This window comes from Eutrema salsugineum, unplaced genomic scaffold (genome assembly GCF_000478725.1).
Source record: "Eutrema salsugineum unplaced genomic scaffold, Eutsalg1_0 scaffold_13, whole genome shotgun sequence".
In the NCBI taxonomy this organism is placed as follows: domain Eukaryota; kingdom Viridiplantae; phylum Streptophyta; class Magnoliopsida; order Brassicales; family Brassicaceae; genus Eutrema; species Eutrema salsugineum.
Window position 1 is genome coordinate 7,484,147 of NW_006256885.1, and position 27,059 is coordinate 7,511,205.

The following is a 27,059-nucleotide window of genomic DNA, read 5'->3' on the forward strand; positions in this document are numbered from 1 at the left end:
AAAACCGATTTTTAATCCCATCAGAGGAAATTGGGTTAAAATGATAACTTTCATTTGTTAAGCACCGATTTTGTAATTTCTCGAAAGTGTACATCTCTTTCTTCCTTTAGAGGCGCACACAAGCAAACATAAAAGAGAGAGTCCAAAAAGACGCGAAATTCTCTGAAACTATCAGTTGGCAAACAACTATGTCGTGCTTAGCTTGTTGCTGTGCGTCGGCGACTTGTGGGTTGTGCTCGTCGGTGGCTTCAGGGATTTCGAGGAAATCGGCGAGGATCGCTTACTGTGGTCTCTTCGGTGCCTCCCTTGTCGTCTCTTGGATCCTTCGCGAGACCGGTGCTCCGCTCCTCGAGAAATTCCCCTGTACGTTCTCTGATCCTTCTTGCTTTTGTCTCTGTTAATATCAGATGTTTCAGTGGGTTTCGTAAATATTATTATTATGTTCAAAAAATTTAGCTAAGAGATTTGATGATTTGAATTGAAACCAATCAGTTTCCAAATTGGGTTTTCTCTCGTCTTGTCAATTGAATCTCATCCGGTGGATAGATTTGGGAGATGACGGGATTTGCTAGAACGTTCTCTCCCTTTCTGCTCTAGCTTTTTGATTTAGTAGAATTTATTTTTTCATTTGTAGCTGCAACAGTTTGATAATTCCACTGCGGCTTCAGAAAATCAACCGGAGCATTGGAAAAGAAAATCATCGCATAATGAATGATGTATATTTCTGTTTTGTTTTTGTTTTTCTGTGGTTTAATAAATAGGGATAAACACTTCCGATACATATACAAAAGAATGGTATCAGCAGCAAGCTGTTCTTCGCGTGAGCTTTGGGAATTTTCTCTTCTTTGCGATATATGCTTTGATCATGGTTGGTGTCAAGGATCAGAACGACAGGCGTGACTCGTGGCACCATGGCGGATGGCCTGTTAAGATGATTGTCTGGTTTTTGCTTGTTGTCCTCATGTTTTTTGTTCCAAATGTTGTCGTCTCAATCTATGGTAATTCTTCTCATAGTTTCACACTTATGCCACCATCTCACAATATTTACATTTTGAGCTTAAAATCGGAAGAACTGACAAATACTATGTGTGATTATATACCGTTCTTTGATATAGCTTCGTACTTTTCTTTTTTCCATCTGATAAAAGATTGAGAAGTAAAATTGTACAATTTTCATCTCTTTTAAAGTGAAGTCTGTCACTTGATGCGCTTTTGTTTATATATAACAAGGCCATATATGCTTTTAATCTCAGTGCTTGTACATTCTTTCAGGAATTTTATCAAAATTTGGTGCTGGAGCATTTCTGTTGGTTCAAGTGGTCTTGTTGTTAGATGCTACACATAACTGGAATGATTCTTGGGTCGAGAAGGATGAAAGGAAGTGGTATGCTCAACATCTTTTCAATGCATCTTCCCTGTTTCTGGAAGTTTGATCAAGGATAATTTTATGATGTAATGGGATCTTTATTTATATAGGTTCGTCGCTCTGCTTGTCATATCTGTTGTGTGTTACGTTGCCACATACGCCTTCTCAGGAATCCTGTTCATGTGGTTCAACCCACCTGGTCATGATTGTGGACTAAATGTTTTCTTTATCGTCATGACGATGATCCTTGCCTTTGTTTTTGCCATTGTTGCCTTACATCCCGCGGTGAATGGCAGCCTTTTACCGGCATCGGTTATATCGGTTTACTGTGCGTATGTCTGTTACACGGGTCTCTCTAGCGAACCACATGACTACGTGTGCAATGGACTTAACAGATCCAAGGCAGTGACCGCTAGTACTCTAATACTCGGAATGCTCACTACAGTTCTCTCGGTTCTCTACTCCGCACTCCGAGCTGGCTCTTCCACCACATTCCTCTCACCACCATCTTCTCCCAGATCAGGTTCTTCTCCAAACTCTTCAATACGCATGAGCATATAGAGAGTCTGAAGTAGACTCGGATTTATTTTTGTTTTTGCTGGAAACGTTATTCGCAGAGGCATTGTTAGAAGACCCAGAGGATGGGAAGAAGAAGAGTGGTGGAGGCGAGGCAAGGCCTGTGAGTTACTCGTACTCTTTCTTCCATATAATCTTTGCGCTAGCGAGCATGTACGCGGCAATGCTTCTCTCGGGATGGACTGACTCATCAGAGAGTGCGTCTCTAATCGATGTGGGATGGACCTCGGTTTGGGTCAAACTATGCACCGGTTGGGTCACGGCTGCACTCTACATCTGGACACTCATCGCACCACTTATCCTTCCGGATCGCGAGTTCTACTAATGGGGCATATCGGTATTATAGTCTGCTGAATGTATGTATATGTTTATGTTTAGCCACCTTAAAGGTGGGTATGGTCTTGTAATGGTTATGGATGTAGCTCTTGTTAATGTTCTAGACTTGTAATTAAAACCTGAACTAAAAAAACCTTGAATGTTAGAAGTATTCTGTTGTGTTGTGGCAATAATTATAATTAAGTTTCACTTATGGTTGTAACTTGAATTTTGAAAGCAAATCAACAAAGACATAACATTTATTCCATTATTTTCTGAATTGGGATGATACCGTGAACATTATATATTATAAACATCATCAAACCTTGCAAACTGAAAATTAACTGTGACAAAAAAGGCATTAAAGTTATGGAAAACGGGTGAGGAAAAGCTTTCGGTTACTTCTAACATGGACGGACACTTGTCATTTGTCAACCATTTCAATCTGGTTAACTTTAGTAGACTAATCATCCATCCAGTGGGATAAATTGTTTAATCTCACTTTCTCATTATTTAAAAATAAATCATCTTTTAATTTTTAATAAACTATTCCATAATCTTACTTATCTTTACTATTAGATCACACTACTATTTAAGTTACTTTCTTATCTAACAATAATTAGAAAAATCATTTTACCTTGCTATGTCTTTATTCACTCACGCATCTCCTTTTATACCTTTTATCAAACTTTTAATAATTACAGTTAATTTTAATTAATTACTAATTGTTTTTTTAATAAATGTCTTGTTTAATTTTAATTTTGGCTATACTGAGCACGGAACATGTGATTTTTCTTTTTCCGTGTAGTATTTTCACTTATGAGAAATCTCTCTACCGGGTAGAGTTTTTATAATATTTTGGGGATTATTATTAACCCAAAAATGTATAGATACATAGAGGCTTATATGTAAAGGAGCCACCGTCGTCTAACATGCTCCATCTCCTCCTTGTCTCCGACGAAGATTCCACCAGCATGCCCTCTTCCCATGCCGCCTCTAGATCCGCCTCCAATCATAGCTCCTCCTCTTCCTCCTCATCTCTCCACCTCTGCAAGCACTCCCCCTCCGCGACTCTCGACCTTCTCATCCTCATCCTCGTCCTCTTCTCCGGCGCTTTCCTCCTCTCCTCCTACTTCTCCTATCTTTTCCACTCCTTCTCTCTCCTCTCCTCTCACTTCCCTTCCCTCTCCTCTCTCATCCCCTTGATCTTCTCCTCCGGCGACGACGACGACGATTATGATCTCCCCGGAATCCCTCCGGCATCCTACTTCTTCGCCTTCGCCGTATTCTTCGCCGCCTCCGTTGCGTTCCTCGACCTGTGCTGCGGGCCGAGATCGAGGAAATGCCGGAACCCGAAATGCAAGGGTTTGAAGAAGGCGATGGAGTTTGATTTGCAATTGCAGACTGAGGAATGCGTTAGATCGGGAGCTACTAAAGAGATCGATCGCTTGCCGTGGAAAGGAGGCAGCGAGAGCAATCCAGATTACGAGTGTTTGAGGGCTGAGCTTAGAAGAATGGCTCCGCCTAATGGCCGTGCCGTTTTACTTTTCCGATCAAGATGCGGCTGCCCCGTCGCTAAGCTCGAAGGCTGGGGACCTAAGCGAGGCCGGCGTCATAAAAAGTAAGTCAAACCCTCTTCCTCCTCATTACCAATCTTCGTTGCTTGTTTGAATTTGTTACCTGAACTCAAATCCTGGAACTTGCTTTCGCCAACTCTGAGTACTGATTCCGGAAACAGCTGCAAATTTGATCCCTTTTGATGACTATACCAGTGATTTATATAATCTCAGTTGCTACTCTTAGCCATTGATAAATGATTCATGAATTGAGTGAGTCTCTTGGTAAAAGAATGGTTTTTATACTCTTTGCGGTTTTGCTGATCAGATCCTCTGTGAATTCGACCACATTGCATCTTCTGAGTGAGAAATAAAATCGAATCCAATGGACATGATGTTTGGTGTTGTGATATCCATTTGTAATCCATTGAAACGGTTGATTATCATGGCACATATGCATCTAGGTATAACTGGACTTTTCAGTATAGTAGACTCGAAACTAAAGGATACAAGTACTGGCTGAGTCAGATTTGAAAAAAAATGGGAATTTGGTCATGAATTATGATTCTTCTGCCTTAGCTTGTTCTAATTAGAATCATGTTTAAGATCTAGACTACATTAAAGGCAGTGTCTTGTCTCATGATGTTCGAAGTGCTGATTCCACGGTTTAGGCTTATCGTAATAAAACCTAAGAGGCAAGGATTAGCAGCTTCTGTCTAGTTAATTTATCAGTGGGAAAACTCCAACTTTTCTGCAACTGTTATTTTTCAAGTTCTGCTGGTGGTTGGCTGTCCAATTTTTTTTTATTGCTTTGTAGGTAACTTGTACTCCTATAGACACATCTACTATAACTAAGGTCGTTGGTTGGTTACTATTCATCAGTAGATTTTGTGATTTTGTGTTCTTTGATCTCTTTGTTTGTCTGCCTCATATCTCTCATTTGATCAGTAATCATATTTACGCATTCTTAGAAAACATTTTAGTCTCAACTCATTCGATTTCTTCACTGATTCAGTTTACGCCTTTTGTCATGTGCAGATCGCAAGCGAACTTGGCTCTAAAGGGACGGGTAGACAATCGCTGATCAGGTCGATAGGAACTCTTCAATCTATCATTATATATTTATCACATTCAATGTTTGCAGAGTTCATCTTGGAAACTAGAGAAATCCGTACAGCTTCCTTTACGGGGGGTCTTCTTCTTTAATTCCTTTTACCTTTAGAAATGTTCCAATATTACAATTTGAACAATTAACTTGTTATTGGACCAAATTACATACCACGGCAAACTAAAGAAGAGGCAATCTAATTGCGAATAATTAAATGTCAAAAAGGTTGATATAAGATCTTTGATCATTTGTCGTGCTTATAACGAAGGTTCCGATGAGTCACTAGCTATATTATTAACTTTTGAGGTAAAATCTATCTGAATCTTTCTTCTGTTTTGTACGATATTCAGACTCCAGTTGCTTGCTTTAGTGTCTGTGACTTCCACTTTTTATATCAGACATTTTGAAACCAACTTTTGTTTTGTCCGCTAGTAAGACTTCAGTTGCTTGCTTTATTGTCTGAGACTTCAAAGGAGAGCTAAGTGATTTTTTGTATCAAACATTTTAAAACCAACCCAAGTCCTAGATTCATCACTTTAGTCGCATGAAACTTTTCCTTGAGAGAAGCGGTTATGGAGTCATAGAATCTTTGGGCCCCCAAAAAAAAAAAAAAACAACATTTCACTCTACTTGCTAGACAACACAGAACAATCACTAATCCTTTTACAATGACAAATGCACAAATCTGGACTCTTCTACAATTCTGTTTACCAAATGTCACCACCAACATCGGCCTCTCTCCCCCAGAGTTAGTTACTTAATGTAACCGCTGCTTCACTCGTCTCCCATTAACGTCACAACCATCAGCATAAAACTCCTTTCGATTCCCCGACGATGTTAAAGAATGCTCACTCAGCCTAGCCACATATTCCAGTAGCTCACTTAGTAAGCATGGGCAGCTTTCCTTCAGATAATCAAACCCATCCGTTTCCATCACAGCTAAAAAAAATTGCAAAATTTACACACAAAAGGGTGTTTTTCAGATTTCAAAAGATGATTTGATCAAAGGGACTCAAGCAAAATAGAATCATCTTCTTTTTTACCTTTCAGGTTTTCTGGCGAAGCTATGAATTTGAGGCATGCAGCTTTCAGCTGGAAACAATGATGCTGCTCTGCCAGAGCCAAAGTGGTTGCAACCGTGTTTATGCTGATTCCTTCACAGAGTTTTGACTCACAGATTGTTCTAAGCCGCTCAAGAGCATAACGGTCTGCAGCTGCAAGCAGATGCTGAGCCACAAGAGTCGATGCCCATTTCAAGTCTGTGCCCATTAAGTCTTGCATATCAGGTAATTCGTCCCAGTAGATAAAATGGAGCAACATCTGCAAACAAAGCACAATATTACAAAAGGAATCAGAAAAGGGATTTTGAATCAGCAACACTTCACTCTTAAATTTTAAGCATTCAGGATCTGAAACGCACATCGACTAAAGACCAATCGTAACAAACAAACCTAGCGATGCAAAGCAGAAAAAAGTTCCTACTCAACATTACTAGAGTTTGAAGCTTCTGCAGTCAAGTATGTCCAAGGGAAATGCATAAACATAGCATTACAGAGGGTATTATTTTGGCCATAACCACCTATAACAGAACATTTCAATATAGGTACTGAATACGAGAAATGATGACATTGCAGCAATGAAATAAGCAAACAGACATTCATGCAATGAGAAGAGAAGCAGAAAGATTAAACCTTATCCCGGGTGAGTAATATTTGAGAACAAGAGCAGCGCCCCAGGAGAAGGTCCCGGAATGTACACTCGTAAACAAACAAACCTGTACCATACCACAATCACTCACCCGAGAAAAGGCAAGGAACCAAAGCTATCTCTTCCTATTATGACCTTATAACACCTGACACTGAAACTAACAGCCTAAAGCTACAATTTTAGAATTCTAATAAGACATTCCAAGGAACAAACAGAAATAAACAAGAAAAAGAAGGTAAATGGAGGACCTTGAAAATGGGGGCTTCCATGTCTTCTATGTTTATGTATTTGGTATTTTGGTTTTTCAACGGGCCAAAAAGCTGTGCCCTGAAAACTGGAGAACGAGCTGCAAGAACCAATTTGTGAGCAGGAAATGTTTCTCCATCGACATGGAAAGTAACATCTGCTCCTTTCCTACTTTCCAAAAGCTTTCCGAACTGCTGACCCAAGTCAGAAACCGGCACCGGGATATTGTAACTCCTCGGCCCCTCCGTGCGTGACTTCACCACACCAACACAGCACCGAACCAAGAGGCAATTGTCCTTGAGATAATCCGATGACTCCAAAAGAGACCTCTTGAAAAACCGTTTGTATCCCCTGAATCAAGCAAACATCAATAAACTAATTAACATTGAAGGAACAGAAACATGTCAACATCCAATAAAGTCGTCAGTACAAGGTAGAGACTTGGCAAGCATCTCTTGAATTCACTCATAACTCGAAAATTTTCCAGAAAGGGATATAATTTACTCACCACATACTTCCTCGGTACTTGAGAGTATAGGGTCCGCTTTCTAGAGTTCTACCGAAATGGCTATGGACCTTGTGCCTTTCATTGCCGCTCTGATCCACGAGGGTCAGCTCAAACAAAGCCCTAACATCAGCTCCTTCGCTCGCGAGGGCTATGAACAGAGACACGTACACCGAATTATCCTCAGGACTCTTTCCATCTGGGTAGAAGTAGATCGCCCAGGAGTAGCCACCGACCATAAACGTATCCGAGGCGACGTATTTGCCTATCCCCATCCCTTTCGCGAGAGAGTAGCCGCTGATCTTGAATTCGTGGGAGCCATTGATGGTTTCCGTGCGAGAGGTCGACTCCGTGAGAGAGGGACCAGTGGATTTCGAAGATCCAGGAACCTCCGCGCAAACCCTAATTGCGTCCATCAACAAAGACGAGATCCAAGAATCACCGACTTTGTAAAAGATTGAATATTTCTTCGATCTTCTTGCCCGGAATAAGCGCGACTCTCAAGTCTTCGAATTTCGGACGAAACCGGGATTTTCCGGATTGATAGACGAAATCAGGGTCTCGAAATAGAGGGAGAAATACGGGAATTCGAGAGCGAAGACGAGACAAGAAAGGGGGGATTTTGCGGAATCAGAACTCAGACCGATAATCGCCGGTACTCGGAGCTGAATCGTCGTGGATCGTGACGACGACGACGTTGGCCGATACGAAACGAGAGGAAGAGAGATGCGAGAGAAGAGCACTTGATTATCGGTTTAACTTTACCTCAACAGTTTGGTAGGTAGCGAATATAAATGAAGTCCGAAATAAACAAATTAATTGTGTGAATGCCAATTCTATTGTATTTGGAAATTAATTTTTATTTAGATTAGGAAGGAAAATTAATTAATGCCCTTTTCTTCTCTACGTCTCAAAGATTTTTCTTCTTCAAAAGCTATAAGAGCATTTGTATTTTGAAAAGCATATCTAATACTCCATTACTCAATTTGTCAATTATGGTAATTTTTGGTAATGGAAAAAGAAAAACGATATACACTAGATGAATGCGCAAAATAAACTAGGATAGAAAATTGATAGCAAGAATTGACGCTTCATGATCGTAAAGGAATGTGTATAAATTAAGATATTATTTTTACTCTATACATTAACCGGCTTGATGATTACTGTATCTTATTGTTCCCTCACTTAGTCTCAGTATTCACTTCTTCAGTTTATCCATCTTCAAAATTTTGCATTTTATATTTATGATCCATTATAGTAAAAAATTATCGTGATTACAATATTGCAAATTAGCTTAGAAAAATCAGAATCATTAAACCAATAATGTTTCGAGAAATTTATTTCAAATATATTTTTTCCCAACAAAATGTATTTCCTTTTTTTTTAAGGAGAAGATAAAAAGAAATTACAAAATGGAAAACTAAAAAATGAGACCTTTGAACAAGCAAAAGCCCTAGATATGGTGGTAAGAGAGGAAGGATACAGTTAAAATCGCGCCAAAGCATCGAGAATATCGGTAGCTAGAAGAACCCGAAGAGAGTATTCCTCGCCGAGTGATCCAAAGACTTGTCCTTTACTACTCAGATGTTTCACAGGCTCTCTTCCTCTTTCTCTCGCTCCATCATCTTCCCCAAATCCCGCTCTTTTCCTCAACATCTCCGTCACGCACCTATCCTCTCTTATTCCTCTTTGAAAATGACCGATACCCAGACGCCCGACAACCTCAAAACCCCGAATTCGTCCCCGATTCCGTCTCCGACCAAACCCGAAACCCTTCGCTCCCTCGAATTTCAAATGGGTTCCTGCTTCAGCGTCGATCCGATCATCCCGCCGCCGAATCAGATCGTCATCGTCATCAGCGGTCCAAGCGGAGTCGGTAAAGACGCGGTGATCAACAAGCTTCGAGAGGTTCGTCAAGGTCTTCATTTCGTCGTTACGGCCACTAGCCGTCCGATGAGACCCGGTGAAGTAGACGGGAAAGACTACTTCTTTGTCTCGAGGGAACAGTTCTTGTCAATGGTGGAGAAAGAGGAGCTTCTGGAATACGCACTCGTTTACGGCGAGTACAAGGGAATTCCGAAGAAGCAGATTCAGGAATTCATGGCGAAAGGGGAAGACATTGTTCTAAGAGTGGACATTCAAGGAGCTCAGACGCTGAGGAGGATTCTTGGTAGCTCCGCCGTGTTTGTTTTCATCGTGGCGGAGAGCGAGCTTGCGATGGTGGAGAGGTTGATTGATCGGAAGACGGAGAGTCAGGAGGAGCTGCTTGTTAGAGTCGCCACGGCGAGAGAAGAGGTTAGGCATCTGAAGAAATTCGATTACGTTGTGGTCAATGCCAAAGGGAGGCTTGACGATGCGGTTAACCGCGTCGAATCTATTATCGACGCCGAGAAATCTAAAGTTCATCAAAGAGTTGTTCGGATTTGATGTGCAGGTACTACTTGCTTGCTTTAAAAGAATCTTAATTTTCTAAGTGTCTTCATATAGGGGGATAATGTGAATGATTAAATATGATACCTTTACTTGTTTTGATTGAATTGAGGAATATGAATTAGCACCATGTTTTGATGGGTTTCTTTACATTGCTACATAACGATCATGCATCTAAGCTGTTAACATAAGCAAGCTCATATGGAGTGCTAAAACAAAACAAAACAAGCAAAGGGCTAGAGAAACCATTCTAACCAAACTTTGAGATAGGGAGATTTTACCGCAGAGGATTGAGCGATGATTGATTAAGTTGTTCACAGTGATCTGCTTTTGTCGCTGTTCTTGTCACAATGCCGATACCTTTCTGTTACTTATTTGATTTCTATGGTCATTTGTTGGAAAAAATCTAGCTAACCACCTAAATTAGTAGATCCAGCATGCTCCAAACTGTTTTTGAATCCTTTGAAATCATTCTTCCCTAGAACTAGAAGACTTGCAAGAAATTCAGAATGTCTGTACACATGTTTGTTTGTTTCTGTACGGATAACATATTCTCGATGCTTTCTTGCAGATATCATTGTCTGGAGCATATCGCTCGCTGTCTCCAGACACTGTTATTGCGGACCAAATTAGTTTTTGTTCCGGCATGCGTAATTTCGTTCCAAGGTGAATCCTCCTCAGTGTTTACGAAGACTCATATCTTTAACACTTTAAGATTCTGTTATTATGATCCTCAAAAGTTGATCGATCAATCCTTAACATGATGTAATGTAGCATTGTTGAGAATAGTTTAATTAGTAACTTTACAAGATGGCGAGAGGCGGCTGAGTTCCAAGAACTCCGGAACATGTTTATGTTAGTTTTGAACCCTTTTTATAATTCGTAAACGTATAATTTCACAGCTGGGTTCCTTTAATTTTTTTTTAAATGTAAAAAAGAAAAACGTATAGTTTTATAAATTAATGTGGAGAGGATGACCCAGTTTAAAGTCTTTGAGGTTGACACAGGAAGGGTTGTGCTGGAATCTAGACTTCCCAAGTCACCGCCCATAAACCATAATCAACCACTTCCCATGAATTATTTGGTTACGACTTACGATTAGTTAATAATATACTCCACGTCAACTCTCAAATTTCCCGATCATTCATTACTAATCTCAACATACAACATAAAATGTTGAATATTACATTGGGGGCTACGCTCTTCAAACAGATCGATGCTAATTTTGTGAGATAAAAACGGCCCAACAAGTATAAAATGTATAAAAGGAATGTATCGAACATTCTAATTAAGAATTTTTCTACGTTTTTACTAGCTGTGTGGTTTTATGTAAAAAGATGATGGCCTAATTCTAGTGGTGCGTATATGCAAGTTCTTGCAAATCCAAATTCAATTTAATATTTCACAAAAAGGAAAAAAAAAATAAAAAAAATTGTGCTTGCTTGTTAAGGACAATCAATTTAAGGTTGTTTGGTTCGTTTGTGACAACAACAAAAAAGGATTAGCGTCGGCTTTGAGAAAAAGATAAGTCAAGCAACATACTCTTTTTTCAGCAAGCCAAGCGATTAGAAGAACATAAAAAAAAAAAAAAAAACATACAAAGAAGCTCGTCTTTCTCATGTAATGATGATTGGATAAAAGAAGCTTAGATCAAACTCTTTTCATTAATTTATAGGAGGAAGTGACAGAAAATAAACAGCAATTATAAGTTAGACTTTCTTGTACACTTCCTTTTCAATTTTTGCCTCACTGGTGTCTTCCTCTCCACCCTTTGCATTTCTTCTGCCTTATCTATCTTACACACACAAGACACAAGTATATGCAATATAAATAATCATATGCTTTTTTCACATTTGTATCAATCATTAACAACTCCTAAACTTAACCCAAAAAAACATATAACGAAAAGTATATTTTAGCAAGGTTTAATGGATTCCGAGAAAATTGGAGAGGATGATAGGAGCATACATTTGCAGGTTTTATTTTCTTAAAACGACATACACAAGTTTTTGTTCTTCATACTTTCTCCTTCGCTTTGGATTTTCTAGGAATACTGAGCTCTTTTCAATTTCATTTCTTTTACACAATCTAGTTCATAAACATCAGACGTCAAGACAATCTTAGGTTTCGATTAGTGTCTAACACATTTTCAAATATTGTTGGTCATGTAGATTTGATCAGTGCATATTTGAGATTTTTTTTTTGGTAAAATGTATATTTGAGATTACGTGGCTCGGTTTGCTCTAAAAATGTATATGAATTTCACTTATATTTGACTTATCATTATTGATCTCCTCTCGATCTTTCAATTAGAAATTTCATATAAGTAGCTATAAACCCAATAAGATTCGCAATTTGCAGCAAAGATAACCAAAAGTATGTAATCTAGTAGTTAAACATGCCTCTCTCTCTATGTAATCTACTACGTATTTAAAAGAAAAATTCTAATAGCAAACATGCAAAATTGACGTCAATACGACGAAACAAACGTTTTCAAGATTAGTAGAAAAATAAACTTTGAAATAAAAATAAATTAATAAATAGGTATTGGAGCTACAAAAATTAGAGGAAGCTCGAGGCTCAAGCGACACCGTATTGGAGTTCAGAAACAGCGTCGAGAAAGGAGACAGCGGCGAGACCGCAGACGCAGCGTCTGCCTCTTCCGCGATCGCGTTCCACAGATCATCATCCCCAGCGCCGGAGCAAAAGCTCACACTTTTCGCTCTCCGTCTTGCGATTCTCGAGAAAATCGCTACTTGCCTCGGAACCTTAGGTTTCATCTGGGCCACGGTGGTTCTGCTCGGCGGATTCGCGATCACCCTCGAAAAATCCGATTTCTGGTTCATCACAATCATTCTCCTCATCGAAGGCACTCGAATCTTCAGCAGAAGCCACGAGCTCGAGTGGCAGCACCAGGCCACGTGGACGGTAGCAGGCGTCGGAATCAGTAGCTTCCGCGCTCTCCAGTCAAGCTCGATCTCACTTCTCAGAAATCTGAAACGAATCAGGTTTTTGCTGATTCGAATCTGAATCGCTTCGGTTAAGGATTACATTTGATTTGAGTAATGATGATTGCGTTTCTCTGCAGGGAAGGATTTTTCAAGCCAATCCTTGAAAGCCGATATAGAGAGAGCCACTGCGTCGTCGGAGGACAAGAGACCACTCGGACATGGAAGAACTCAGAGGTTCCTCTTCTTCCTTACGCGAGATGGCTTTATATCTCCAGCTACGTGAGCCGGCTTCTCTACTGGCTCCAGCTCCTCTCAGCAACCGCCTGTGTGGCTCTGTCTTCTTACAAGCTCGTCAGGCACAACTACGGAGACTTTCAGGACGGAGAGATGGACAAAAGGAACAGAAAGGCCGCTCTTAGCATCTTCTACTCGCTTGCGCTTGCTGAGGCGTTGCTGTTTCTTGCGGAGAAAGCTTACTGGGAGTGGCAGGTCAGTGTGTGTAGCTTGCTTGAGAATGTGACTAGAGAGTGTGGCTTTGGGGTTACTGGGATGGTCTCCATCAAGAGGTTCTTTTATGATGCTTATTCAAAGTCTGTCAATGGAAGTATCTTTGACGGTGTGAAGATGGATATGGTCAGCTTTGCTATGGATCTATTGGGCTCGAGCTGCTCCGATGAACAGCTCATAGGAGCAAGGATTCTCAGGCAGTTTGCGGTAAATGAGCTGTACGCAGAGGATACGCTTCAGAAGATCGGAATCAACTTACCCGTCATTGAAAGGTTTGTTCTTTACAAAGTAATTTTGCGGAGAACTTAATCATATTGAAATTGCAGTTTTGAAAAAAACTAAGCTTATCTCATTCTTGCCATAAACGTATTGTGTTACATATTACTACATCTTCATCTACATATCGGATTTTTAAAAAACTTTTCTTGTTCAGGTTGGTGGAGATGCTGAACTGGAAAGATCTGCAAGAAGAAGAGATTAGGAGATCCTCTGCTGAGATATTATCGAAACTCGCAGGCAAAAAACAGAACTCTCTCAGAGTTGCTGGAATCTCTGGTGCGATGGAATCTATTTCATCACTGTTACACAACACAAGATCTTTAGGTGAAGCTCCTGACGAGATTGGAGAGAAGAAAACCTTCCACGACCATCATCTACAATACGATTTCTGGAGGTTCAACAATTTAGGCCTCGTGATTCTAAAGAAACTGTCCAGAGATCATGACAACTGTGGAAAAATCGGCAATACAAGAGGGCTTCTTCCAAAGATTATTGATTTCATGCACACAGATGCAACACTCTTGAAGGACGAGAACGCAGATATGGTTCTGTCACGAGTCCTAACAGTGAAAAGGTCCCTGCAGCTAGTGAAAATGTTAGTAAGCACAAGTGGGAACACTGGGAAATGTCTCAGGAGAGAGATCTCGGAAATCGTTTTCTCAATCAGCAACTTGAGAGATGTACTGCGTCATGGAGTGAGATACCCGAAACTGCAGAAGCTCGGGATTGAGATCCTGAGCTTCCTCGCGCTTGATACAGATGCACGGGAAAGAATTGGCGTGACTGGAGGTGTCTTGAAAGAGCTGTTCAACATTTTCTTAAAAAGCAAAACACATGAGGATGAGAATGAGAGCCGTGTCAGAATCGCTGCAGGGGAGGCTATAGCTATGCTTGCTTTGGAGAGCAGTAGCAACTGCACCCACATTCTAAAGCTCGGAGTCTTGAAAAGACTCGTGGATGCTCTACAAGTTCCTTTGGTCCGTGTAAATGCAGCGAGAGTGCTGAGAAACTTGTGCATATATTCTGGACATGAATGCTTCCTTGACCTGAGACTCATTAAAGCAGCAGCTCCTACGGTGAGTATGTAATGTCGGTATAAATGCGATGATAAACCCTCAAAATATTCAAAACCTGTTTCGTTTTCTTGCAGGTGTTGAAGTCAATAACATCAGGAGACAACAAATTACAGGAAGTGATGCTAGGGCTAGCAACACAAGTGTTCAAACTAATGAGTTCAGAAGAAGCAAACGTCGTTGTGACGGAATCAGGGATCAAGAAGCAAGAACTGGCGAAGTCACTGGTTTCGATTCTGAAAAAGCATGACAAGCCATCGATCAAAGTTCCAAGAATCAGAAGGTTTGTGATCGAGCTGGCGATATGGATGATGGAAGATGATGTGGAGAACGTTGTGGTGCTCCGAGATTTGGGTATGGAGAGAGAGCTCGAGAAGGTTCTTGAAACTACGGCTGAGCTCGAGAACTTCGATGTCTTCTCGGGCGCGGTTGGAGTGAGCCGCCATTGCAGAACGGTTCACTGGTTAGCCGAGTTGGCTTTGAAAATGCTCGAGTATGAACAATCACAAGTATCATTTTCCACTTGATAAACTCAAAGCTCTCGGCAACAAAAGCTTTAACTATTACATATGTATTTATTTTGTAAGAAAAAAAAACATGTAATAATTATGAAGTACAGTATATTCGTTTAATTTATTCTTTATTTTGACAACATTTAAAAACTTGCTCACAATTCAGATTTTATCAAAGTAGCTAGCTTTTCTGTCTAATTATTTGAAAATCTAGTAATTTATTAGAATGGGAAAAAAATTGTCGGTGGCGCAAGAATTCATCTAGTAGTAAATAATTAAATTAAATGAATATGTCATCTTTATCACAAAAATAAAACGGTTTCACGGAGGAAAACAGGAAAAACAGAGTGTGTGTATTTTGTTCATCTAAATAAATTTTGAGAATATATATATGTATTAATTTAGGATGAGGTCTCTACTCTCGCAGTTACAGAGCCTCCACTCTAGAAAAAAAAAACCTAGCCTCTTGAAGATCAATCCTTCAACAGCTAAACGATGGCTCTGTTTAGGAATAATCGACTCCCTAATCTTAAGCTCTCTCTTCCACAAGCTTCTACTACTTCCCTCCCCTGTTGCTTCCCAATCGTTGCCTTTGCAACAGCCTCCACTACAGTTACTTCCTGCTCAAGCAACACCGTCTCTGCTTCTGATTTGGACAGAATCAATGTTCTCGGCAACGGAAACGGCGGAACCGTCTACAAAGTTCGCCATAAAACAACCTCAGAGATTTACGCGTTGAAGAAAGTTAAAGAATACTTGGATTCTGCTTCTCGCCACCAACTCCTCCGAGAGATCGAAATCCTCCGCCTTGTCGACTCTCCTTACGCCGTTAAGTGCCACGACATCTTCCAGAAACCTTCCGGAGAAGTCTCTATTCTGATGGAATACATGGATCTCGGTACGCTCGAGTCTCTAGTCGTCACAGAGGATCAGCTCGCTTTGATCGCTCGTCAAGTTTTGAAAGGGCTAAATTACTTGCACGAGCTCAAGATCGTTCATAGAGACATCAAGCCAGCGAACCTGCTACGTAACTCGAAACAAGAGGTCAAAATCGCAGACTTTGGAGTGAGCAAGATCGTGGTCAAGTCTTTGGACAAGTGCAACTCATTCACCGGCACTTGCGCTTACATGAGCCCCGAGAGATTCGACAGTGAAGCTGCTGGTGCAGAGGAAGAAAGCGAATCAAACGTTTACGCTGGAGATATATGGAGTTTTGGGCTTACGATGCTCGAGATCTTGGTGGGTTACTTCCCGCTTCTTCCTCAAGGACAGAAACTAGATTGGTGTACGCTAATGTGCGCCGTGTGCTTTGGAGAACCACCGAAAGCCCCCGAGGAATGCTCCGACGAGTTGAAGAGTTTCATCGATTGCTGTTTACGCAAGAAACCTAGCGAGAGATGGACAGCTTCACAGCTTCTCAGCCACCCTTTTCTTCTCCTCCAAGATTAGGGTTAGGAAATATATCTCTGAAGATCTTGTATTCGAGTATTGAGAATTCTAGAGTTTTTTAGTGAATCAGAGAGTTCAAAAGACACACCGATTTTTTGGTGTAATTAACTCTTGTAAATATATAAGATGGGTGTCTCCACATTGGAGATATGCACTCCTTAAATCTTTAAGTTGTGTCTTTTACGTTTCCGCAAGAGCGAAAGAAAAAAGGAGAATAAGATTGGCGACTAAGCTTAAGAGTGATCCTCATTGAATGTTTTTCTTGGATTAATCATAGTTTAATCCTTACAAACCGAACACTAGTTAAGGGCTGTCGATAAATAGGTCGTTTCAGTTTTGGTATATTCAGTGACAAAAGGCGTATTCAAAATTAGTATCTTCTATTTTTTTTTTTTTCCAATATTATACTATGTTTTGAGTCTTTTGACTCAGCAAAGGTTCAATATTATGTGAGCAAATTTTCTTGATTAACCCAGACCTCCTGAATGATTATAGAATGTATGTGAAATTACCCTTGAATGCTATGGCAATTTTTCAAGGTTATGAATGATTTTGTTTCCTTTGGGATTGACTTCTTACTTATTTAACAAAAAAAAAGGATTGACTTCTTACCCAAGACGACATGCACACCAGTCACCTTATGGTTTATTCTACACACACTTGTTTATATTAGGTTCTAATTTTTATTTTTAATATAGAGAATGGTAAATTAGAAAACTCTCTTTATAACACTTAAGAAAACAAAATAGACACTTTTATTAAGCTAAAGTGGTATTGAAAATAGACTAATACTAATCTAAGATAATCAGAAGAAGAAGAAAAAGCTTATAATTGTCATATCTAAAACTGTTAGTTATACTAAATCCCCAACGGTTTTTTTTTTTTTGCTTTAGATAATTATAACATCTTGCTTCGATCTCTTTTAACCAAAATATCTTAATTGGATTGACATTGGATAATTACTTTTTTTTTTTTTGAACATCGACATTGGATAATTACTTCTTCTTCTTTTTTTTTTTGGTAGGAACTGATTTCCTTTTCAAGTACCCAATGACCTCTTATTTATGATCCAAAATTTTTGTTTTGACTTTTGACAAAACAAAATATAGAAATTTTTATTGCCAAATAAAAAGATTTAGTATTTAAGTATATTAGTTTATCTCCTGCAGAAAATTTGGAGCGGCGGTGCGCGGCAACAAGAAAACAAAGGCATGTGACGCCAATCACCACCAATACACGACGAATTAAATGTTAAACTGAATTGACAAAAACACCCCTAACGCCACACCGACGCGACTTCTGAAACGCTTCGTTGCCCACATGTCGCTGCTCCATTATTCACCGCGGTCATCGGCCTCGGGTCATGGTAAATCCAGTGGAACAACAGGGTTATAATCGTCCATACATAAAGTTGTCTTTTTCTCCCCTTCCACCTCCATTAAAACGCTTTTTTGGCTCCACTTGGGATGTCCTAAATTTTCCTGGAGATCAATTTTTTAGCTGTCAAATTTTGATTTTTTTTCCTTCTTCTTTTCCTTTATAAATGTATAATATATGAATGTTTGGTTTGTGTAGTTGAAAATTTAAGACTCTTAATCCTCCTCTAAGTTCCTTTTTCTCTTTTCCGGAAATTGGGAGGATTTTGAGTTTTGGGTGAATCTAAGAATTTAAACTGCAAAACCTAGAAGGACCAGGAAAGTTTTTGTTTTTTTTTCCTGTTGAAAGAAGAACGAAACTTGTGGATTGTGAATCATTCATCGTCATCATCATCTTCTACTAGTTCGGACGAGAGATTATCCATCATTGAAGCATTTAAAGTAAGTTCAATGTTTAATTTATCTTATTCAAAGTTGGGGTTTTTGACTTTCCATGTATTCTCGGTAGAGAAGAGAATCTAAAAGCGTATGCTTTACTAAAAAAGAAACAAAAAAAACTCGTCTTGGAAATTGGCTTGTCGTAGAATTGATTTTTTTTTAGTTTTTATTCTTTTGTGATTTTCTCACCTGAATCCTCCTTTCTGGGTTTTTGTTTCTGTCGGATCTTCAGATGCCGGAGAAAGGAGCGATTCTATCTCCGGTGCCGAACCAACTGTTGATTCTACGGCCAAGTCCTCTGCTTCAATGGCGGCTTGGTGCTCTTACAGCACTCGTCTTCTTCCTCATGTTGGTCGTCTGGAGCATTGATGGTTGCTGGATCCAAAGCTTCGTCGATCCATGGAGATTCAATGCATACTCCGTTCGACTCAATTCTTCTCCGTCTCCTTCTCCTTCACCGTCTCCGATACCTCATCTAGAATCCCTGAAACCCCACCGACAATATCTCACCCTGAACACGACGACGGGTCCACGAAATCTGGATCAGAAGAAGACGAATCTCACTTCAAACTCGACCCGGGTCCAATTCGGGTGGATCACCGCCGAATCGGAGAAAAACTTCACGGCGAATCTGTTGAGAAATTGGCTGGCTCCAGGAGGAGCGCCGTGCAGAGAGGCGAAGACCGTCGAGATATCCGTTCCCGGTCTCGACGGGGTTGATTCAGTGGAGCTAACCGCCGGCGAGATCCACGAATTCAAATTCCAAGCTCTAGACGAATCTAAACAACCCGTTTGCATCGGCGGTGACTATTTCGAAACTGATTTATCCGGCGAGAGCTGGAAATCTAGACCGCCGGTGAAAGATTTCGGCAACGGAACATACTCAATGTCGTTACAGGTTCATCCTGAGTTCGCCGGAGAATTCAACCTCACCGTCATTTTGCTCTTCCGCCATTACCAAGGCCTCAAGTTCAGCACCGCGCGTTTAGGCTTCGACAGAAAGCTTCGAAACATCCGATTACGTTTCGTCAAGAAGCCTGGCGTTTCTCTGCCGGAGCTCCGGTCATGTAAAAGATCCGACTTTACCCGGGACGCTTGGTCGGGACGATGGACCAGGCTCGGGAAAAACGACGAGTGCCAGATCAGCAACGACGGGCGTTACCGTTGCCTCGCCGCGGATTTCCCTTGCCGGAAACCGTGGTGCGACGGAGCCGTCGGAGCAATAGAGAGCAATGGTTGGGTTTACTCTAGCCATTGCTCTTTCAAGCTCTTCTCCGGCGATTCGGCTTGGGATTGCTTGAGAAACAAATGGATTTTCTTCTGGGGAGATTCAAATCACGTGGATTCGATCAGGAACATGTTGAATTTCGTCTTGGGTCATCCTGAGATCCCAGCTGTGCCGAGAAGGTTTGATTTGAAGTTCTCGAATCCGAAGAACTCATCGGAGACGGTTAGGATCACGAGCATCTTCAACGGTCACTGGAACGAGACAAAGAACTATCAAGGCCTGGATTCACTTAAAGACCGAGACTTTAGAGAGCTGCTCAAGAAATACTTCTCGGAGAAACGTGTTCCCGATGCGATGGTTGTGAACTCGGGCTTACACGACGGGATTCACTGGTCAAGTCTTAGAGCGTTTGAGAGAGGAGCCGAAACCGCGGCTGCGTTTTGGAGAGAGGTTTTCGAGGCGGTCAAGAGCAGGGGATTGCAACCGCCTGAAGTGGTTTTCAGGAACACGATCGCGACGGGCGGTTACGCGAGGACGCTAGCGTTTAACCCGAGCAAAATGGAGGCGTTTAATGGTGTGTTTCTTGAGAAAATGAGGGATGCAGGATTAGTCACGAGCGTGGTGGATAATTTCGACATGACGTATCCGTGGCATTATGATAACCGGTGCAACGACGGAGTTCATTACGGAAGAGCTCCGGCGAAAATGCGGTGGAGGGACGGTGAGATCGGACATCAGTACTTTGTGGATTTGATGCTCGTTCATGTGTTGCTAAATGCATTGTGTGTGAGATTGTAGTAATGGATTAGGAGTCACGGATTCTTTATTCATGTGTAGAAGAACTTTTTTCTTTTTTTGGACTATACTAGATTCTTATTATTTGGGATAACTCAATTCAAGCTTGAGTTTTTTTGTTGTATAATAGCGATAGATTGGAGCTACATTTGTGTAATATATCATTTTTCTGATAATAATAATTTTGAACTTTTCAGTGGAGATGGGAACAAAGTTTATAAAACATAGTTCAACTATAAAACAGAGGTTTGAGTTTGGAAACAGCTCTGTTCTTATTTATTATACAACAGAGGACTGAAATTGGAAATAGAACCTCCAACAACTTAGCATGGAGGCAGAATATGGGATTTTTTTTCTATAGGTTGTAAGTTAGTATATGGTAAATTAACTTGTTTAGTGATATGTACCATTGTCTCATCTTTCTTGATACTACTATCCTTTCGGTTTTAGGTTTTGTTTACATTATATGCTTATGCGGATTGGCAAAACCTTTTGTTGCAGTTTTAATCAGTTTCACTAGCAATTGAGATGTTGTGTTTTTAAGTTTTGCAACAAGAAAACGATTTGAACTTCTTCGGATCAAACCTGCAGAAAGTAGAATTCTTTTTCTTGTCCCTAGCTCTTATCTCTATCACCGATCTAACTGGATCATCAACAAACGATAGTGTCATTAAAGTTCACCTCATTGTCTGTGGAAAATATGAATTACAAAAGTGTTAAGTTCTCGATTAATTGGTTTGTATAAAATATAAAAGCTGAGTGAGAAAACATATACTAATACTCTCCATATAATTTTAAAAGCAGGATATATCTTTTTTTTGGTCAACAAAGCAGGATATATCTTAATATGAGAAAAGGAAAAAGAAAGAGACCTGAAGGGATTAAAAAATCAGGGACTGTACAAGGCACATAATGCAGCAATTAATCATTCAATTTGGGTCCGATACTCAGATGAATAATCTTTATCATTGTAAAGTCTATGATTAGAATAAAAAGGCGATAATTGGAAACCAAAAGGGAGATTAAAGTTGCCTTACTTCATAATGATGAAAGTTCAAGTGTGTGTGTTTTACAAATTTTATAAATATATTGTTTTCTTTTGCAAGGAGGAAGCGAGGTATATCATCTTGTTAAATAGAAGTAACGAAGTATTTGTCGGCGTCTTTGATTCATCTTGGCTTATTGGCTACCCAAATACCAATTTTCCTTCACCACATATATATAACCGATTTCCAAATATTTGGATAAGCATTCTTCGATTTATTGGTTAATATGCGAAGCATAAAATTGAATATTTAATTTGTTTTGGTCCATTAGTTTTTGTTTTTATTTGTAAATCAAATATATCGAAAACTAGACCCATTTTGATTATATTGAGTCACAAGACACTTTTTTTGGAACAAAACCTAGATCAACACGAGGAATATCGCTACAACAAGGATGGACATCCCGTTATCTGGTTTAATATGGTTAAGATATTTTCATTCTTTCTTTTTCTTCCGTGAAGAATGACCAAATTGAAATGGTTCTTTAGTTCAGTTGATTCAATTTTTCGTGGTCTGGTGGTTTAACTGGGTCTGGATAAAATAAACTTTCCCCTTTGTCCAGCAAAACTTTTGTTACTAGTAAACCATAAACGTTTGTTATTTTCCTTTAAAGTATTTACTCTTCTTATTATTACGTACAATATATGATATTACTCTTTCATTTCTTATTTGGCACACATATATATAATACACAATAGAAAATCCAACATCCCACTCTTGTGAGCCGTAAAAAAGAAGACAGAGAGAGAAGAAAGAAAATGGATATGATGAAAACATCAAAAAAGAAGTTTACAAAAAAGATGGTGGAATCTATCAAAGACAAGCTCCCAAGGCTCAGCCTCCTCCTCCTCTTCCTCCGACAATGCTACGGAGGTTGCGGTGACCGGACCCACTTACTCCCTTGCTCCATCGCCACCACATCCACCCGCTTCTGGAACCTTTCAGACCGTCCCGTGGAGCTCCAGATTCGAGTCGGTTCAATCCTTAAACGGGTTCACACTCTCAAACCCGGCCGTTCCAAGAAGCTAAGACACAGTAACATCCAACGAGCCTACGTGCCTGACCAGGAAGGACACAGATGGTTGTACTACGACGACACATGTCTACCTTACGTATGGGTACACGAGACCGGTACGGACTTGTCGAAGATGGTGAAGCAACAGTACGTGAGTCTCGAGGATCTGAGGGATTACTCGGAGATTAGGGTTTTTAAGGATTTACACAGAGGTTGTGTCTCTGTTGAGAAGAGAGACAGATCTTCTGCTATTTGTTGATTCTCTATCTCCTTCTTCAGTTCTCTTAATTTTCTCCTTGTGAGATTTATCATTATTAGCTAGTTGCTTTGAATAATTAAGATTACTTGTTACCAAAAAAAATGATTATTATATTTTATATATATATGTATTTTATTGTGATACATGATGCAGTTTCTATCTATGTGCAACTCCAGCTCCAATATTGACTCTCTTCTTGATTTTGTTTTTATTGGATTAAACAATGTGATCACCAGTTGAACTTTTACCAAAAGCCAAAAGGAGTAACTAGAGATCTACTTCTCCGGAATTTGTGGTAGTTGAAGATTATATACATAGTGCAAAAAAGTAATCACAAGATGACATTATTGAGTTAACACAACTTGGTTAATAGTGATCTCTTCAAAATATATTAAAACTTATATACGAATGATCATGCTTCATAAATCATAATCCAATTTTTGTTTCTTTTAAGGGTATATTGTTCCTAAATAGTGTTGAAAGTAAGCAAACTTTTTTATAATGAAGACTATTCCTGGAGATTTCTTTCGTCTTCTTTTTTAAGTTTTTGTTGAGAAACAAAACCATCACTGCAAAATATTAGAGAGATCTTATCTTTGCACATTTCTCGATGATCAATAATGTGTTGTGTGTTTTCTTCGTTGGAGAAAGGCTACAAAACCCAGTGAGGTGCTTTGATGGCAGGCAAAATAATGACCTTCCAATCCTCCCCACTTTGATAGAGCACTAATAAATTAATTCAAGTGTGCCACATACTATTATCCACTGTCCAGTATTTGAGGCAACAAACTTTCGGTTAAAACTCAAGAAAGAATCAATGGAGTTTTTATGCATGATGACTGATGATATTCATATCTTTATATGAAGTTCTAAAAAATCGATATTCCGCATGACTTGACTTTTGAGGAAAATCAGTTAATAATGCACGGTAAGTGAGATTAGGTGCGAAAATTTACAAAGTCAAAGTTACAAAGAAAATTGAAAACCTAACCATTTGTTTTATAGTACAAGATTAACAGATTACTCTTAGTTATCATATATCAAATCTAAATATTAACAGATTACTCTTAGTTTTATATTTTAAATCTATTATGTTAAACATTATAGTTATTTAGAGTATAATGATAAAAATTTGAAAAGAGCACATTCTAGAGCGCCAAAACGCTTGTCCTTGAGATGCAAGCTAGGTTATTCTTGTTCCTCTAGGAATGAAAGAAAATGGTTTTGAAGACATTGATTGATTTAAAACGATATGTAATGGTTTCTCCATCCCACACATAATTCTACTGACTTCCGGCTCTAAGGACTCATATCTGCTACCTGGAATGTAAGAGTTAGAAGAGAACCCGAACTCGATGTGGCAGTACAAGACATGCAATATCCCTAGCAAAACAGACAGCAGATGAAATCAATTGAACATAAACTAATGAGATACATAACAGTAATCACTCTGTTTATTATCCACCGAGATGGCGTATAATGAAATCAGCAGTATTCTTTACTCCCACAGCTCTTGAAAGCTGCTTGATACGCAACTTCTTCAATGCATCATTAGCATTGCTAAACAAAAAAAAAGTAACATAAAACTAAGATTGTCTATATGAGAATCTCTATAACTCAATATCACAGACACATGATACCTTATCAATTATCAGCTCCCGCAGAAACATCATATCTTTGTTTAAAATTTTACCCTAGCGTAAGGAGTAGAAGACCAAACCAAAAAGTAGATAAAATTTTAACATTATGAGAAATGTCAGCCGTGACTAAAATCAAATCAAACCAATCTACATTTTGGTAATAACTTGTGGATTATAACCAAACAATAAACCGAACAGTAAACCGGACAATAAAAACTGAAAACCAAACCCAAAAGACATGTTTTGATGGTCGGTATAAAAAGTAAGAAGAAAAAGAGAAAAAGTCAAAAAGTATCACCGAATCTTCAACAACACAGCTCACTTTTGTCTTCCAAATCTTCTTCTTCAGTCTGCTTCTGTTCTGCTTTCTGTCTTGTCTTTTTCTTTCCTTTTTTCACTCTCACCGATGGGAATTTCCTTTAGCACCAACAGAAGACGAGACAACAACCGCCGCCACCTCTACCACCGTCCTCCGCCGCCTAACTATTACCTCGATCCTCCTCCGCCGCCATTTCCACCGCATTATGACTACAGCTATTCCACTTACCACATGTCTCCGCCTCTACCACCACTCCCACTGCCACCGCCACAGATCACCTCTTGTTCCTACGGTCATCATTACCATTATTACCCTCAGCATCCTCAGTATTTCACCTCCGCTCAGCCCAATTGGTGGGGCCCAACCATGAGGCCTGGAGTCTCCGGTCCGAATCAGCCGGAAACGCAACCGCTTCCTCCGCCGTACGTGGAGCAACAGAACTCGAAGAAGGTGAGGAACGATGTCAATGTGCATAGAGATACGGTGAGGCTCCAAGTGGACGATCTAGTCCCTGCTCACCATCTAGTTTCCTTCGTCTTCGATGCCCTTTTCCACGGCAGGTAATGTATTCACCGATCTGGCTTTGACCCTTTTGTGATTAGCTGTTTCATCCAAATGACAATTGCGTGAAATGTGATTGAATTTCTGATGCTTCGAGCCAAGAAATTGGGAAATTAAGGTTGAGGTAGCTAGGAAAGGAAAGATCTTTCTTTAGACACGGGAATAAAGCTTGTGTTAGCCTTCTGGAATCACTCTTTCCGATTAAAAAGGCTCAAGCTTTACATGATTTGTTAGATGGGTTTGTGTAGATTGAACCCAAGAACGCCTTGTGTAAGCCTTGAAATCAATTTTAGATCAGAAACGTTGAGAGATCCCTTTTTAAACTCATCCCCATCTTTCTTCACAATTGGATTAACCTTACTAAATGATTTGTATTGATCAATGCTAAGATTATATAGATAGACCCCTCATTGTATTCTCATTTGGTTTTCAGTTTCACTATCACCTTCTTTGCGAAAGAGGAACCAAACTGCATTTTTGTCCCACAGTTTCCAGAGGTTTATTCACCGATAAGATTCCCCTTTCAAAAAGGTCCTGGACAGAAGTTTCTACAGCCTTCGGGTACAGGAACCGATTTAGGCTTCTTCGCTCTTGACGATCTGTCAAAACCTTTAGAAGAAGACGTCTACCCGCTGGTAATATCAGCTGAGACTCTAATCTCTCCAAATTCGATCTCAGAGCAATCATCAGTTCATAAGCAAGTCACACTAGCGGTGCTTGAGAAAGATACCGATGGATCTTTCAAAGTGAAAGTTGTGAAGCAGATTCTTTGGATCGAAGGAGTGCGATATGAACTCCGTGAGTTGTATGGCTCGACCAGTCAAGGTGCAGCCTCAGGCTTAGAGGACAGTGGTTCAGGTAAAGAATGTGTGATCTGCATGACTGAGGCTAAGGACACGGCCGTGCTGCCTTGCAGACATTTGGTAAAGCTTTCTCAATCTTCTACTTTTGGTTTCATAGTTTTACAATCTTTAGCAAATTTCCAAACAGTGAAAGGCAAACTCTTTCATTTGGACTTTCAAATATATGTAATTGATTTGATGGGCACTTCTTGTTTTCGATTGAACCCAACCTACAATCTATCTCTCTGGATCTTATCTACTCAATCGGTTTCAAGAGAAGAACTTTTAGTTGCATTATTCTAACGTCCAATAGTGTCTTATGTCCGTCCTTGCAGTGCATGTGTAGCGACTGTGCAAAAGAATTGAGGCTACAGTCCAACAAATGTCCAATTTGCCGACAACCCATCGAAGAGCTCTTAGAGGTCAATGTGAACAGTAAAGATGAACTACATTAATATAGAAAAGGGTTCTTCTGTTACTTAAACACCATTCTTGATTATTTCTTCTTACTTCATCGAAATCTTCCACATCTGATCTGTATCTTCGATATTTGTTTGTTTCATGACGCATATAGATTTGTTTGTTTTTAAGCTTTGTATTTGGAAGATATAAGCATCAGTTTATCAAAAAAAAAAAATATATATAAGCGTCAGTATATGTATAGCTATTGTGCTTAAAGCTTTCCTTTTTTTTGCATAAGCACAAGGATCCGATCATAATGATTTTCGTTTTACGGGACTTGATTCGGTTCAAAAGGGTATGTGCAGGTTTCATGGTATAAACAGAAACCAAATCTGCAGGAGTTACTTAGCTCTATACCTTAATCTCTTTGTTTTTTCTTTTGACCCTATTTCTTTGTTATATGAATGTAAAAAATTGGTCTGTACAGCGATTCAAAAGTAGAGAGGTCAAAACATAGCTAAAGAAGAAGAAGAAGAACCTTTTCTTCTTTTGGCCTAG

General features: G+C 39.6%; 8 protein-coding genes across 10 annotated transcripts; 7 read left to right on the forward strand and 1 right to left on the reverse strand.

The window, feature by feature from the left end:
• The first annotated feature begins 83 nt into the window (after positions 1 to 83).
• LOC18023214 (serine incorporator 3) lies at positions 84 to 2,476 on the forward strand. The gene is made up of 5 exons (XM_006407907.2): positions 84 to 363; positions 762 to 998; positions 1,273 to 1,384; positions 1,477 to 1,889; positions 1,984 to 2,476. Exons 1-5 carry the CDS (start codon positions 189 to 191, stop codon positions 2,265 to 2,267), a joined length of 1,221 nt encoding a protein of 406 aa, XP_006407970.1. The 5' UTR covers positions 84 to 188; the 3' UTR covers positions 2,268 to 2,476.
• A 694-nt stretch (positions 2,477 to 3,170) lies between these two features.
• On the forward strand, positions 3,171 to 5,090 carry LOC112088991 (uncharacterized protein At5g19025). 2 transcript variants are annotated; one of them, XM_024159767.1, is made up of 3 exons: positions 3,171 to 3,721; positions 3,816 to 3,878; positions 4,852 to 5,090. In XM_024159767.1, exons 1-3 carry the CDS (start codon positions 3,190 to 3,192, stop codon positions 4,872 to 4,874), a joined length of 618 nt encoding a protein of 205 aa, XP_024015535.1. In that variant the 5' UTR covers positions 3,171 to 3,189; the 3' UTR covers positions 4,875 to 5,090. The 2 variants fall into 2 exon arrangements, with proteins under 2 accessions (XP_024015535.1, XP_024015534.1); XM_024159766.1 differs by having other exon boundaries at positions 3,171 to 3,878.
• Positions 5,091 to 5,527: 437 nt separating this feature from the next.
• On the reverse strand, positions 5,528 to 8,136 carry LOC18023215 (BTB/POZ and MATH domain-containing protein 2). 2 transcript variants are annotated; one of them, XR_002900797.1, is made up of 5 exons: positions 7,383 to 8,136; positions 6,877 to 7,225; positions 6,613 to 6,695; positions 5,965 to 6,241; positions 5,530 to 5,860 (listed from the first exon to the last, which is right to left on the reverse strand). XR_002900797.1 is itself a non-coding variant. In XM_006407908.2 (4 exons), exons 1-4 carry the CDS (start codon positions 7,793 to 7,795, stop codon positions 5,679 to 5,681), a joined length of 1,221 nt encoding a protein of 406 aa, XP_006407971.1. In that variant the 5' UTR covers positions 7,796 to 8,136; the 3' UTR covers positions 5,528 to 5,678. The 2 variants fall into 2 exon arrangements, 1 of the variants encoding a protein (XP_006407971.1); XM_006407908.2 differs by lacking the exon at positions 6,613 to 6,695 and having other exon boundaries at positions 5,528 to 5,860.
• A 702-nt stretch (positions 8,137 to 8,838) lies between these two features.
• Positions 8,839 to 10,703, forward strand: LOC18023216 (guanylate kinase 3, chloroplastic). The gene is made up of 2 exons (XM_006407909.2): positions 8,839 to 9,813; positions 10,381 to 10,703. Exon 1 carries the CDS (start codon positions 8,964 to 8,966, stop codon positions 9,804 to 9,806), a length of 843 nt encoding a protein of 280 aa, XP_006407972.1. The 5' UTR covers positions 8,839 to 8,963; the 3' UTR covers positions 9,807 to 9,813; positions 10,381 to 10,703.
• Positions 10,704 to 11,737: 1,034 nt separating this feature from the next.
• On the forward strand, positions 11,738 to 15,251 carry LOC18023217. The gene is made up of 5 exons (XM_006407910.2): positions 11,738 to 11,785; positions 12,354 to 12,817; positions 12,898 to 13,539; positions 13,701 to 14,622; positions 14,697 to 15,251. The coding sequence occupies exons 1-5, from the start codon at positions 11,738 to 11,740 to the stop codon at positions 15,144 to 15,146; spliced, it is 2,526 nt and encodes an 841-aa protein (XP_006407973.1). The 3' UTR covers positions 15,147 to 15,251.
• Positions 15,252 to 15,626: 375 nt separating this feature from the next.
• On the forward strand, positions 15,627 to 16,580 carry LOC18023218 (mitogen-activated protein kinase kinase 8). The gene has a single exon (XM_006407911.1). The coding sequence runs from the start codon at positions 15,627 to 15,629 to the stop codon at positions 16,578 to 16,580; it is 954 nt and encodes a 317-aa protein (XP_006407974.1).
• A 1,508-nt stretch (positions 16,581 to 18,088) lies between these two features.
• Positions 18,089 to 20,617, forward strand: LOC18023219. The gene is made up of 2 exons (XM_006407912.2): positions 18,089 to 18,397; positions 18,627 to 20,617. The coding sequence occupies exon 2, from the start codon at positions 18,627 to 18,629 to the stop codon at positions 20,418 to 20,420; it is 1,794 nt and encodes a 597-aa protein (XP_006407975.1). The 5' UTR covers positions 18,089 to 18,397; the 3' UTR covers positions 20,421 to 20,617.
• Positions 20,618 to 22,104: 1,487 nt separating this feature from the next.
• On the forward strand, positions 22,105 to 26,725 carry LOC18023221 (probable E3 ubiquitin-protein ligase LUL4). The gene is given in 5 exon segments (XM_006407914.2): positions 22,105 to 22,732; positions 24,727 to 24,772; positions 24,774 to 25,256; positions 25,691 to 26,180; positions 26,435 to 26,725. Coding segments are annotated over 5 exon segments (1,650 nt in total). The 5' UTR covers positions 22,105 to 22,221; the 3' UTR covers positions 26,555 to 26,725.
• Positions 26,726 to 27,059: the final 334 nt, after the last annotated feature.